This window comes from Heliangelus exortis, chromosome 12 (assembly GCF_036169615.1).
Source record: "Heliangelus exortis chromosome 12, bHelExo1.hap1, whole genome shotgun sequence".
Lineage (NCBI taxonomy): Eukaryota > Metazoa > Chordata > Aves > Apodiformes > Trochilidae > Heliangelus > Heliangelus exortis.
The window spans coordinates 20,049,846-20,062,677 of NC_092433.1; the positions used below are offsets into that span (position 1 = coordinate 20,049,846).

Genomic DNA, 12,832 nt, shown 5'->3' on the forward strand with positions numbered 1-12,832 from the left:
GGTCTGGCTTCTTATTTAGAAAATGACAGGTTGCATTCTCCCACGGCTGCTACAGACTACCCCAGAGCTTAATGATACTCACATCCAAGAGCTTTTTAAAGTCTGCGTGACTGGGAAGCAATCTCATGTCTATGGTTTGTCTGGCCTGTTAGGAAGGAGCCTGAGCACTTGCATTTCCTGTACCGCCCGCGTTTTCCTTGCATCCCATTTATTCAAAGGGGTTAAATGTTTGTTAACTACCACCCAGTTAGTGCCAGTAAACCCTTTTTCCCTCCCAACGCAGTCAGCACACCTTCAGCAGGCAGGCTGCAGCCCTCAGTCAGCTGCAGGGCATCCTGCTTCCTAGCAAGCGCTTCATCCCCTGTGCTGACAGCAGCCTGCAGAGACCTGGCTGGGTTAAGCAAGTCCACAGGCTTGTCCTCCCTTATCTCCAGCCACAGGACCTGACAGTGTCCCTGCAGAAGTTCACCTGGGTTCCCCGTGGCACTGCTGGAGCCACCTGCCAGTCTTTGTCCCAGCCAGCTTCCCACACCAAGCTGTTGCTCTTTGCCTCTGCCACCAGCCCTGACAAACAACCTTCGCTCTCCTGCTGCTGCTCCTGTTGGTATTTATGATTTGAACCCAGTCCCCTGAACCCAGTGACAGGAGCCTTGGAGGCCACCAGCACACAGGTTGCACGGACCTTTCCAGCAGCCCCAGGTTCAGAGGTCAAGGTTTAACTCATCCTTGTCCTGACATGAACCGCAGGAGGAACAAACTCCTGAGTCTATGCTTCTGCCAGAATCACAGAATCACCCAGTTTGGAAAGGAGCTCTGAGATCATCAGCTCCAACCCTTGATCCACTCCCCCCGTGGTTCCCAGCCCATGGCACTCAGTGCCACATTCAGTCTCTCCTTAAAAACCTCCAGGGATGGAGAATCCACCCCTTCCCTGGGCAGCCCATTCCAATGGCTGAGCACCCTCTCTGGAAAGAATTCCTTCCTAATATCCAACCTAACCCTTCCCTGGCAGAGCTGAAGCCCATGGCCTCTTGTCTGACTGGGAGCAGAGCCCAACTCCCCCCGGATCCAACCTCCTTTCAGGGAGTTGTAGAGAGTGATGAGGTCTCCCCTGAGCCTCCTCTTCTCCAGACTACACAACCCTATCTCCTCTGTTCTGATTTTATTTTATTATTATTTTTAGGGGTTGTGTCTATTATTTAAATCCAGTTAGCAAGTTCTGAATACTTCTTATGTTAGTATTGACTTGGCTGCAATGTATTTTGGCCCTGTAGCTGTTGTTACCAGCATCCACTGGGAAGAACAAGATCTCCCCAGACTGCAAGCCCCGGTGGTCTGGGTTCTTGCTGGAGTACGTGGGTGCCAGTGAAAGATAAATAATGCTGTAATTTAAAGGTGTGGTATTTTCTGAGTTGTAGATCTAAAGGCACCCTTCTCTCTTTGCTTTGCATACTTGCAGAGCACCATCCTTCCTGCTTTTCAGATCTGAAAGGCGAAGCAGAGAGACATCTGATGAGGCTCCATCGCTGACTCACTGTTTGATGTTAGGCAGAAGGAGGAATGTGATCAGATACCACTGTGCAAAGCATCCACCAGACAGCTCTGACACTCGGCAGGAAAAGTAACTCCAGCAGGGGTTTGCAGCCCCAGCTGGCCTGCCTGCAGCTGGCCTGGGTGACCCCTCACCATCCTCTGCCTCTCCTCAGCTCTGTGGAGGCCACTCACCCTGGGGACAGCAGCAGGGGACAAGTGACATTGTCTTTGGAATCACTCTCAGGCCATGTGCACACAGAGGCTCAGGGCTCTGCTTCTGCCAGCAGTGTCAGGCTGCAACTGGCTGCCCAGCTGAAGGGCTGTGCAGGGATGTGCCAGGATGTGCAGGGATGAACAGGGATGTGCAGGGGTGTGCAGGGATGAACAGGGCTGTGCCAGGATGTGGAGAGATGTGCAGGGATGGGCAGAGCTGTGCCAGGATGTGCAGGGATGAACAGGGATGTGACAGGATGCGCAGGGGTGTGCAGGGATGGGCAGGGATGTGCAGAGCTGTGCACGCCTGAGGTTCTTTCTCACGAGATGGTGCAACCAGCCAGCAGGGAACTGGTTAAACAGCGTAAGCTCCTGGGCTGCCTGGGTTTGGCCAAGGGCAGGATGTCACTGGGAAGCTGGCATGTTTTATTAAACAGAGTATCAAAGTGGGCTTAAGTCTCTTATTATGACTTGTCATGTCCACAAATTTTGCCACTTCCAAATAGTTTCCACCTACATATTCCTCCCACTGCTACCCTGGGTGCTGGCAAACATCCCTTCTGCTCAAAGAGGGGAATGGCTTTCATTTGAATCGTCCTCAGGCAAGTTTCACTGAGCAGTGCCAGCACCATCCTCCCCTCCACAGCTCTCACGTGCCCAGCAGCCATCCAGGGCTCTGCCCGAGGGATGGCCCTTTGCCTGCCCAGGACTCTGCAGAGCCCACAGCTCTCACTACGTTTTCCCACTGTTTTATCCAGGCAGAGGCCTGTGGTCACCCAAACCAACCTCCTGAAGCAGAGAGGGGTGCCTGGAGTCACAGGATGAAATCTCACTCCATTCTGATGTGTGGACGATGCCTTTCATCGTGGTGCTGAGCATGGGCAGCTGAGATGGGGACTCACTCACACCAGAGCTGAAACCACCAGGCTTCAGGTGAAATTCAAGCTTTTACAACTACCTGCAGGCTCCCAGAAGGAGCAGGCAGAGCCCTGGTGGGTGACAAGCCATTTCTGAGAGCCTGAGCTGCTGTCACACCATGTTCCTCCAGGGATCCTGCCTTCAGCTGGTGGGTACAGGCTCTCCTTAGACACCTGGGTTGGGGAATGGGATGTGCAGGTCTCCTGGGAGCTGCTGATTCTGGCTCCATACATCCTGCTCTGGCCAAGAGGCTGTACACAGTGGTGGGGGTTGGCTGGAGGTACCACCCCGTGGAGCTGACAGAACCCAGCTGCCCCCCAAGAACTTTCACATCCATCCCAGGGGCTGGTGCCATGGCTGGAGGGGTGCCTGGCTCTGAAGAAGAACCACCACGTTTAGTGAGCAAAGGTTGGGTGAGGAGCACGCCCGGCTCCCCTGCTCTCTGAGAGGCAGTTTGGCCACCGTGGAAACTGATTTGGGCCCAAATGAGTGGGTTTTAATTATTAAGGCTCCTCCATCAGGTGGTGAGGACTAACGGTGTCCGTGCAGCAGCTCCACGTGGTGCACCCTCAGCACCCAGCCAGGCCATGGCTGTCCTTTCACCTCCAGGGCCAGTAACCTGACACGGGATTGCTGGAAATGAGAGAGAGGGAGAGTCAGCGATTTGATTACAGGCCACAGGCACATGCCTGGCCTTCATGGATATATTAAGTAAGAGACATTTTAAAACAAAACCACCCTCAGTAACCTTATCGTAAGCTTGAATCCACAGGCCCATCTGTTAGCTCCCAGTGCTGCCCACGTAGGCTCCCACCAGGGGTCGGTGCCAGGGATTTTTTTGGAACATTTCCCCCCAAATCGCTGGGGTTGGGAGGGGAAAGTCCTGGGAATGGGGCAGGGTCTGGGGCTCGGCCCCTCCAGCCCACAGTCAGCACTGCCTCAAGCTGACCCCCAAACCCTCTGCTTTTCCTGTGCCTGTAAATAACTGCAAATCCCCTTGGAGAGAGAGGAGCTGCTGCTGTCCTGTGACTCGCAGCCCTTCCGAAACAAGGGCTCGGGAGACTTGCTGCCCGACCAATGGCTTCAGAAAGTTAAGCCTGGTTCAACATTTTGCTGCTGCCTTAATCACTGATTGATTGTAGAGGAGCCCTCCACACCGAAATAATTCGGCAAACAAAATCAAGAAGGTAAATTGATGATTGCATCAGCCTGAGCTTCTGAAAACTGATCCCCAGGAAAATGTAATTCAACTCTTCAGCAATCTAACTTGATGCCCAAGAATGCAATAACTTCATTTGGATCCTCTTTTTAGGGGGACTCCTAAATCCTTGGCAGCATCCCTTAAGGTCATGAGCAAATCCTGATATGGAGAATTGTTTGGCAAGCATGAGAACAGTAAAAGGGCTAAATAATTGGGGATTACCTCTGACCCTGATTTGTAGCTCACCACCCACTGCAGGAATGTACCGAATATCTGAAAGAGCATGCAGGAGTCAGACAATTCATGGGCATGAAACTGTCCACGTACACTTGGTGTCTGAACTTAAAATGCAGAGCAGGTTGCCCCCAGACCTCATTTTTCATTAGCAATCAGCTGCAGCAAGCTCTAATTATTTCTCTTGCCTTGGACAGAGGGTTGGTGATGGGACAGATTTTAAAAATGGATGTATTTTTCCCCCCTTTGTTTGGAAAATAACAGCTTGGATCTTCAGGGCAGAGAAAGGATGAACCAGCTGATTCAGGACCCATTTTTTTATGCTGGATACTTGCCCCCAGACTGCAGGAAGCGACATCACTTCAATATTTTTTTTTTCTTCTGATGGTTATTGCTGCATTTGTTCAGTGCCTGTATAGAAAGCAGTCTCTGTTTTGCACAGTCCACAGCCTGGGGCTAGGATCCTGCCCTTTTCATCCCTAAGTCCTCTCTCCTCTGTGGTGGACTGGACCCAAGGTCGCTGAGCAGCTCCTGGCTGTGAGCCTCAGATTTGTAGGCTCAGCCACCAAATTCCAAGGGACCACACCAGGTGGGACAACCTACACATCTGCTTTTGGGGAGCTCTGTGTCACCAGCACGGTGCTGGGTTGTTTATGCAGCTGGGCTCTTAGAAAGAGAGGGGGGTTGGGGTTTTTATTAACCTGACATTTTATGGCTAGCAGATTGCTGCAAAGCTCTGACTTCCCTTAGGATTCCTCCTGGTAAGGACAGGCACCTTCAGACAGTGGGGAGCCTTGGCAGGCCTGTCTCCATCTCCTGCTTAAAAGTGCTTTGTGCTCTCACGTAATTCCTCCTGACCTCAGATTCCTCCCGAGGTGGAGCAGGCCAGGGCTCTGGCAGGCGATAGCAGAGGCTCTGTGCTGGAGTTCTGCTATTACCTTATCTTGGTAAACGCAGCCCTTATCTGATGAGCTTGCTTCTACTTGTTCAGCATTCAGCAGGGAAAATGACCAGAGCCCTTCAAGAGGAGAGGTTTGCTTTGGCAGGTACACACCATCATCATCCTGCTCAGTGTTTTGCAACAGCTGGCACCCAAGAATTGCAGATGCTTTGCAGAAGCATGAAACACAAACTCACAGAACAGTTTGGGCTGCAAGGGATCTTAAAGGCCACCTCGTTCCAGACCCCTGCATCCCACCAGCCCAGGGTGCTCCAAGCCCCATCCAAGCCCATCCAAGCCCTGACTTGAACACTGCCAGGGATGGGTCAGCCACAGCTGCTCTGGGAAGCCTGGGTCACGGGCTCAGCACCCTCCCAGGGAAGGATTTCTTCCTAATATATCTCAATCTCCCGTCTTTCAGCTTAAAACTGTTTTCCCTTGTCCCATCACTCCAGGCCCTTGTCACAAGTCCCTGCCCAGCTTCTCTGAAGCCCCTTCAGGTAGTAGAAGGTGCTCTGCTGTCTCTCCAGGCTGAACAACTCCAACCCTCTCAGCCTGGCTTCAGAGCTGCTCCTCCAGCCCTTGGATCATCTCCGTGGCCTCCTCTGGACTCGTTCCAACATCTCCGTGTCTTCCTGGTGTTGGGGACCCCGGAGCTGGACCCAGCCCTGCCGGGGGGGGTCTCACGGAGCCCAGCAGAGGGGGACAACCCCCAGGCTGCTGCTCCCACTGCTGCTGACGCAGCCCAGGAGAGAGTTTGTTTTCCTGCTCCGCGTCCGTGCCCATTTTGGGGTGGTTTCTTTCTATTCGGCTTGTGTCAGGAGACCGGCAGCGACGCGCAGCAACCCCCCCCCCAGCTCTGGCAGAGCCGGTAAAACCTTCTCATCCATTCCGCACGCCCTGGCACCCTTTCAACCCCGACCCTACCCCCTTTCCCCCCCCGTCCTCCCCGGGGCCACCCGACACGGGGCTGGGCAGGAGGAGGAGGAGGGATGGAGCGGATCGAAGGATCCCTCCGGGCCACACGTGCAGGCTGGGGGGGTGATGCTGCCGCCGGGCCCCCGCCTCTCAGCCCACCCCCCCTTCCCGTGCCCATCCCATCCCGGGGGCGGTCCCGTTCCCCCCTCCCTTCTCTCCCGGCACGTTGCGCGGCGGCGGCGGTGCTGACGACACGTGAGGCTCATGTGACGGAAGGGAGGAGGGAATGGAGGGGAGGGGGGGTTGGACCGGGGGGGCCGTCCCGCCCCGGCGGCCGCCAGACGTGCCGGCAGTCACAGGGTACCGCACGTCGCTCCCGTCCACCCACTCGCCCGCATTTAACCCGGGCCCGTCGCCGCCCGCCGCTCCTCAGCCCTTCAGCCGCCGAGGCATGAGCTGCCCGCCTTGAGACGTTTCCCCGGGCTCCCCTCGGCACCCACCCACCCACCCACCCATCCCACCGCACCGCTATGGAGCGGATTCCCAGCGCGCAGCCCCCTCCTCCTCCTCCTCCCGCAGCTGCCGCCCCCGTCTGCCTGGGCAAGCTGCCCACCCTGGAGAGCGGAGACCTGCCGGGGTAAGGGGCTGCCGAGGGGTCGGGGGGGAGGAGGAGGAACGGAGGTCCCACCGCGGGACCCCCCACATCCCCCTCCCGGGGGACACCGGGGGTAATTTCGCTGCTCTTGTTTCGCCCCGTGCAGGCTGGACTTCGCGCACATGTACCAAGTTTACAAGCCCAGGAGGGGGTTAAAGAGGAGCGAGGACAATAAGGTAAATTAAACTAGAAGCGGGGGGACCCGGGACGGAGGTGGTGGTGGTGGTGGTGGGAGGTGGGGGGATGCTGCGCGGCATCCCGTCTCGGAACGGGAAAAGTTTTCCCGTGGGGCTGGGGCCGTTCCCCTGGCGCTGTCCCCGGGGGAAGCGGGGAGCGGAGCCGCTGACCCCGCTGCTGCTGCCTCCGCAGGAGACCTACAAGTTGCCTCACAGGCTGATCGAGAAGAAGAGACGCGACAGGATCAACGAGTGCATCGCCCAGCTGAAGGACCTGCTGCCCGAGCACCTCAAGCTGACGGTAGGTACCGGCGGGGCTGGACGGAACCCCCTGTGGCACAGGCTCTCCCGGGGGCTGGCTCCGTGCCTGCCGTGGCAGCGGGGCTTTGGGGAGACGTTTTCCCTTTTTTCTTTTTTTTTTTTTTTTTTTTCTTTTTTTCTTTTTTTTTTTTTTTCCTTCTCCCCCTGTTCCTTTTGTCCCATGCCCCATGGTGGCTGCTTGCCGGGGCTGCAGACGCATCCCAAACTTTGCCGGGAGTGGAGCCCTGGAGTGGCTTCAGCACCTGCAGGGTTCCTGCCCCCCCGCACCCCCCAGCTGCCAGCCCGGAGGAGCTCCCGGCTGCATCCCCCGTGCTCAGGTCACGATGGCAGCAGGGTCAGCAGAACAGATAAATAAAATACTTCTCTTTGAGCTATGGTCCAAAAATACCCATAGGATTCCATGATAGCCTTTTCTGGAGCCTGCTTTTTAACTCATTTTGGTGGAATATTGCCCTTTCAAGTCCTGTACTGTGCAGGACCGAGGCTCTGCCTTTCAGCCTTCTCTCCAAACTCCATCACTCCTTTCCCTGTTATTTGGAAAACTCTGGCAGCCCTGTCAGGCTGCTGCCTGCGTGGCCGACCCCGCAGCAGGCACCAACCTGTCCTTTTGCTTCCAGACTCTGGGTCACTTGGAGAAGGCTGTGGTGCTGGAGCTCACCTTGAAGCATGTCAAGGCTCTGACCAATCTGATCGAGCAGCAGCAGCAGAAAATCATTGCTTTGCAGAATGGTTTACAAGCCGGTGAGTATAGGAATGGCATCGTGTGGGAACCTGCATGCGAGTGCTTGATGGGCTTTTCTCTCAGAGGCTTTGAAATGCAGTTGTGACACTTCGTTCCTGAGCAGGGAGGAGGCAGGAGTTTCTTGCCTTTAATCACCCTCATTTTCTCTCACTTCTCTTAGAGGCTTTTGCGAAAAAAAAACCAAAACCAAAAAGGGGGATGTATTTTTCACTGTGGTCAGGGTAAAGGCTCCTGTGAAGTTGCTTTGAAATTAAACTGGATTTTGAGTATTTTTATTTAATGTCCAGGCTTGCTCTGAGGGTCTCTCCAACGCCATTCAAATTGTTCCATTTGTCTTCCCGAGCTGCTTTGGGTCAAACACAGTTTTGTTTGGTTGGGGTCTGTTTTTATGGAAACTCTGTTTTTTCTAGCCAGCTTCCTGGCTCTCTTTCTGAAGGAGCAGGCGAGGAGGGGACCCGGTGTGTCAGCTCCTCACTCTTCCCATGCGCTTCCTCCTTCTCTTGCCACATGTGGCACTCACGTGAATCTGATAAAGTAAAATTTAGGGGTTTTTTTTCTGAGGAGCCTTCCACTGCTCTGCCAGCCACGGGGAGTGCAGTAGAGCCTTGAGCTGAAGCATAAGTGCCGAGGTTGGCAGAGCTGCTGGGGGGCAGCCGTGGTGCAGGAGCTCCCTGCCCAGAGGGGTAGGGCAGGGTGTGCTCTGCCTTCCCCAGGGTGTTTCCCCAGGAAGGCACCAGCTTGACTCACTCCTTCTCTCCCTGCTTCAGCACCTGGGGAAGGTGGCGTGTGTAGTAAATGTGCAGAGAAATTAAAAAATAAGTGTAAAGGTACTGGGTGAGAGTGGGCAGGCAGGTGTTCAACTCAGAATTTGTCCTTCTGCAGAAACGGGGGAGTCAAAATTCAGGGTGACCACTGCAGAGCTCGGGGTGGCCAGCAGGTTCCCAGCTCTGAGCTGTGCTGTAACCCAAGTTTAATATCCCCTCCAGTCCCCCCTGGAAGACGGTAATGGAACCACTTAGCACGTTGTTAATTTTTAATTTCCCTCTGTTAATGTTTCCTCAGGTGACCTGTCATCAAGAAACCTTGATTCCAGCCAGGAAATGTTTCGATCCGGTTTCCAGATGTGTGCCAAGGAAATGCTGCAATACCTGGCAAAGCACGAGAACACCAAGGACCTGAAGTCGTCCCAGCTGGTCAGCCATCTGCACCGCATGGCCTCCGAGGTGATCCAGGGTGGAGCCGCCCGCAAGCCTGGAGACATCCCTCCCAAAATGGTGGACCTGAAAGAGAAACCTGTCTCCTTGGGCAAGGTGGCAGAGGGACACGGGAAGAACTGCGTGCCCGTGATCCAGAGGACATTTGCTCACTCCAGCGGGGAGCAGAGCGGCAGCGACACGGACACGGACAGCGGGTACGGGGGGGAGCTGGAGAAAAGTGACTCCAAATCTGAACAGCAGTATTTCAAAAAGGATACTGAACTCAAGTATGCTGTCCAGGAGAGAATAAGCTCCATTAAGCAAGAGACTGAGGACCCGCCGGCCAAAAGGAGCAGGCTGGAGTCGCCGGAGGACGAGGGCCCCTTTGTCAGCGACATGATGGGCTCGTCCAGTGGCTTCCTGGCCCCCCACGCTCACCAGCCCCCCCTGTGCCTGCCTTTCTACTTGATCCCACCGTCTGCCACAGCCTATCTGCCCATGCTGGAGAAGTGCTGGTACCCAGCCTCAGTACCTGTCCTGTACCCCAGCCTCCCGGCCTCTGCTGCAGCACTTACGGGGTTCATGAACCCCGATAAAATCTCCCCACCTCTGCTGATGCCCCAGAGACTCCCTTCTCCTGTACCAGCCCATTCCCCCATCGACTCCTCGGCTCTGCTTCAAGCTTTGAAGCAGATTCCTCCTTTGAACTTGGAAACCAAAGACTAGGAGCAGTGTGACTTTGTTTTTTTTTTTCTTTTTTCTTCTTTTTTTTTTTTCTAGTTTGAGACTGTTTCACTTTTATATATTGGCTGGACTGAGGTGTGGGGTAAGGTTCACTGCGCATAGGAAGCTAAATCCCCTTTTCTCTGACTTGTCAGGTAGCTTGGAGAAGGATGAAGGATGCACCCTGGTTAGCAAGTCACAACTGCTTCCACAAGAAAACAAAACAAAAAAAAAACAAAAAAAAAGAAGGGTTTTGTGCTTCACCCCTTACCTTTTTCCCCTCTCTGCATCTACAGAGCAACAGTTGACTCTGTCAGCTGCCACTACTATTGCAAAGCTGTGAAAAAGAATATTCCATTGGGCAGACTTGGTTTGAGGGTCTGTGAATATAAAACCATGGTACTTCTCAGAAGGGCTTTCCCTGCTGGTAGTTTGGGCTGATTTGGTGCCCCCTTTGGTGCCCCCAAAAGCATAGGAGGAGCAGAGCAGTGGTCACTGCTTGGTCATGCACAGTCAGGTAGGCTTAAGACGGGTTTCACTCCACACCTTTGCTGATATATATATATAATTATTATTATTTTTTTTTTTAAGAAATAAAAGGTAGATGCTGCTTGGAAGCTTGACATGGCGTACATCTAATAAATAAATTAACATGTGCCCCTTCCTGTAACTTGAGCTGCTAGTTTGGGCCGGGTAGGGGAGAAAAATACCCCCAGGATCACTTTGCTTGTTGCACCTGACCCCAGGCCTCTCCCCTGCTGCTGCTGTACAGTTCCGCCGGGTCTGGTCTCTTGGGAATGGAAATGGTTTTTTTGGAGGAGTCCTCTTGGTGGGGTCCAGTTGCTGCCCGGCCGGGCCAGGCCAGAACCTCCTGCAAGAGGGAGCGGTTCCGCCCAAGTGCACAGCACGATGCCCGCTGAATGTGCCCCTGTCAGTGCCTTTGGAGAAATTGGGAATGCTGAGATTTCCAGAGGAGTCTGACCCCCCAGGGGGAGGGGGTTTGAGCATCTCAACTCCTCAGTCTCCTTGGCAAACCCTGGCTCGCTTTAATTGTGTGAAAAAATGAGGTTTTAGGGTGTTGAGACTCATCCGGTGAAGCCGTGAGGGTCTTTCTCCACAGAGGAACATCATGTCCAATTTGGCTTTCTTTTTTTTAAAAAAAAAAAGTTTTTGTTTTGTTTTTTCCTAACTGGTTTTGAGGCCATGTGTCCCAAAGCCCCGTTGTAGGGATTTGCCTTTTGCCCTCCCGTTGCACCAGCTGTTGAGATGCACTATGCTTGATTGCAGATTGTGTTCTAATGTTTATTTTGTTGTTGGTTTTTGGTTTCTTGTTTTGTTTTGGGGGTTTGTATTTTGTTTTTGTTTTTTTTTTGGTATACAGTTGTTGCCTTTATTTGTAAAATCCTGTTATAAATATATATATTATATAAATATATTAAAAGGTAAGACGTTTCAGATGTCTATTATTTGTATAACTACTTGAGCATAAAGAAGTGAGAAATATGAATGTATTGTTTCTGGGTTGTCTTGGTTTTTTTGTTTTTTGTTTTTTTTTTTTTTTTTTGAAGAGAAGAATTTTTTTGTTTTTCTCTTGGGAGAGGTACAGTGTTTATATTTTGGAGCCTTCTTTAAGGTGGGATATTGTACATATTTTTATCTTGAGTAAATGTTAAGTAGTTGTTTAAAAATACTTAATAAAATAATTCTTTTCCTGTGGAAGATAAGGGTTTGCCTCCTTTGCTTGCAAATATTTGAGCAGGGTCATTTTTGTGTGGTCCAGTGCAGCAGCTGCTGGGGAGCAGACAGGGAGAGCCGGATGAGCCAGCAGGTCCCAGCAGCCCCGTCCTCAGGGATATTGATTGATCTCAACTCCTGGCACCTCCAGGGATTTTTCTCCTTCCCAATCCAGGTGAGCCTTGGCTGACTTTTCTTTCTCCTCGTTTCACTTCATGCTCCCTCAGCCTGACTTTTCTCAGCCCCAAGCTCAGCAGGGATGATGATGAGGAGGAGGAGGAGGAGGGAGCAGCCCCTGGCTGTGGGGATGCATCCTCTCCACAGGTTTTGCCCGTTGTCTGGAGGCAAAGTGGGGTTTGTGAAGGGGCCCTTGGCCTTGCCAGCATCCCTCAGCCCTGCCTGGGACACCAGGGGCACAGGTGGCTCCTGGCAGGAGGGCTGTCCCAGCTGGCAGGGGACCAGGGACACCGTCCCCCCCTACTGCCACCACGGCTGGGGAAAGCCCAGGCTGCTGCCCCGGTGGTCCCGTTGGGCTGAGGGGAGGGGACAGCCACTGGGAATGGCTGGGAATGATCCCATGCCCCCCCCTGGCTGCTCCCAGGGCTCTCCTGCTGGTCTGGGAGTTGTGGCCGGTGGTTTGCAGGATGGTTTCTCCTCACTGCTGCCCCGGGGACACCCTGTGGGTGCTGCTCCCCTGCTCCTCCAGCACAGGGCACTGGTTCTGCTCCCCGTGCCAAACGGGGGGACCCCAAACCCCCTCCCCCTAAAGGCAGAGGGTGGGTGAGGCACTGCATCTTCCCGGCGTGGGAGGATGTGGTTTCCAGGTGGTGCTGCCCACGGGTGCTTCTGTGGGGAATTTCAGACTTTTGTGGTGCAGATGGGTCCAAAACCGAGGCAAGAGGTTGAATTCCCGAGTGGCCCTCGGGGCTGCAGCAGCTCTGGGACCCCTCCAGAGGAGAGGAAGGTCTGGGGGCTGCTATAGCTTAAAGCAACATCACCTTAAGCCATGTTAGGCAGAACCAGGGGGCTGCTTGTGTTGATTTATATGGGGCTCCCACACCTCCTGATGTTTATGGTCGGGCTCTTTTAATTAGGACCAAAGAAAGCTGCAGAGGAGTGTAAGTAGTCCCGTTTTGGGGACAGCATTTGGTGCTCAGTGTAGGAGCACCTCAAACCTCAATCCCAAGGCTCATCCATCCCCATCGCTCCCCTTTGGTCTCCATCCTCTGCCCCACCTCGTGGTCCAGGGCGGGGAGGACTCACGGGAGCTCCAGATCCTTAGGCATGGAGGGGGGGGGGGGGAAATAAATATATATATTTAAAAAAAA

At 53.7% G+C, this 12,832-nt stretch overlaps 1 protein-coding gene across 1 annotated transcript; it reads left to right on the plus strand.

Moving 5' to 3' along the window:
- Nucleotides 1–6,066: 6,066 nt before the first annotated feature.
- BHLHE40 (basic helix-loop-helix family member e40) lies at nucleotides 6,067–11,494 on the plus strand. The gene is made up of 5 exons (XM_071756375.1): nucleotides 6,067–6,594; nucleotides 6,719–6,788; nucleotides 6,982–7,089; nucleotides 7,727–7,850; nucleotides 8,914–11,494. Exons 1-5 carry the CDS (start codon nucleotides 6,488–6,490, stop codon nucleotides 9,771–9,773), a joined length of 1,269 nt encoding a protein of 422 aa, XP_071612476.1. The 5' UTR covers nucleotides 6,067–6,487; the 3' UTR covers nucleotides 9,774–11,494.
- The last annotated feature ends 1,338 nt before the right edge of the window (nucleotides 11,495–12,832 follow it).

Bases quoted from the DNA above. Each gene is read 5' to 3' on its own strand.
- BHLHE40 (XM_071756375.1), top strand. From the start codon at position 6,488: ATGGAGCGGATTCCCAGCGCGCAGCCCCCTCCTCCTCCTCCTCCCGCA. The intron at 6,595-6,718 runs GTAAGGGGCTGC...CGCCCCGTGCAG, and splicing joins GAGAGCGGAGACCTGCCGGG to GCTGGACTTCGCGCACATGT. The intron at 7,090-7,726 runs GTAGGTACCGGC...TTTTGCTTCCAG, and splicing joins CCGAGCACCTCAAGCTGACG to ACTCTGGGTCACTTGGAGAA.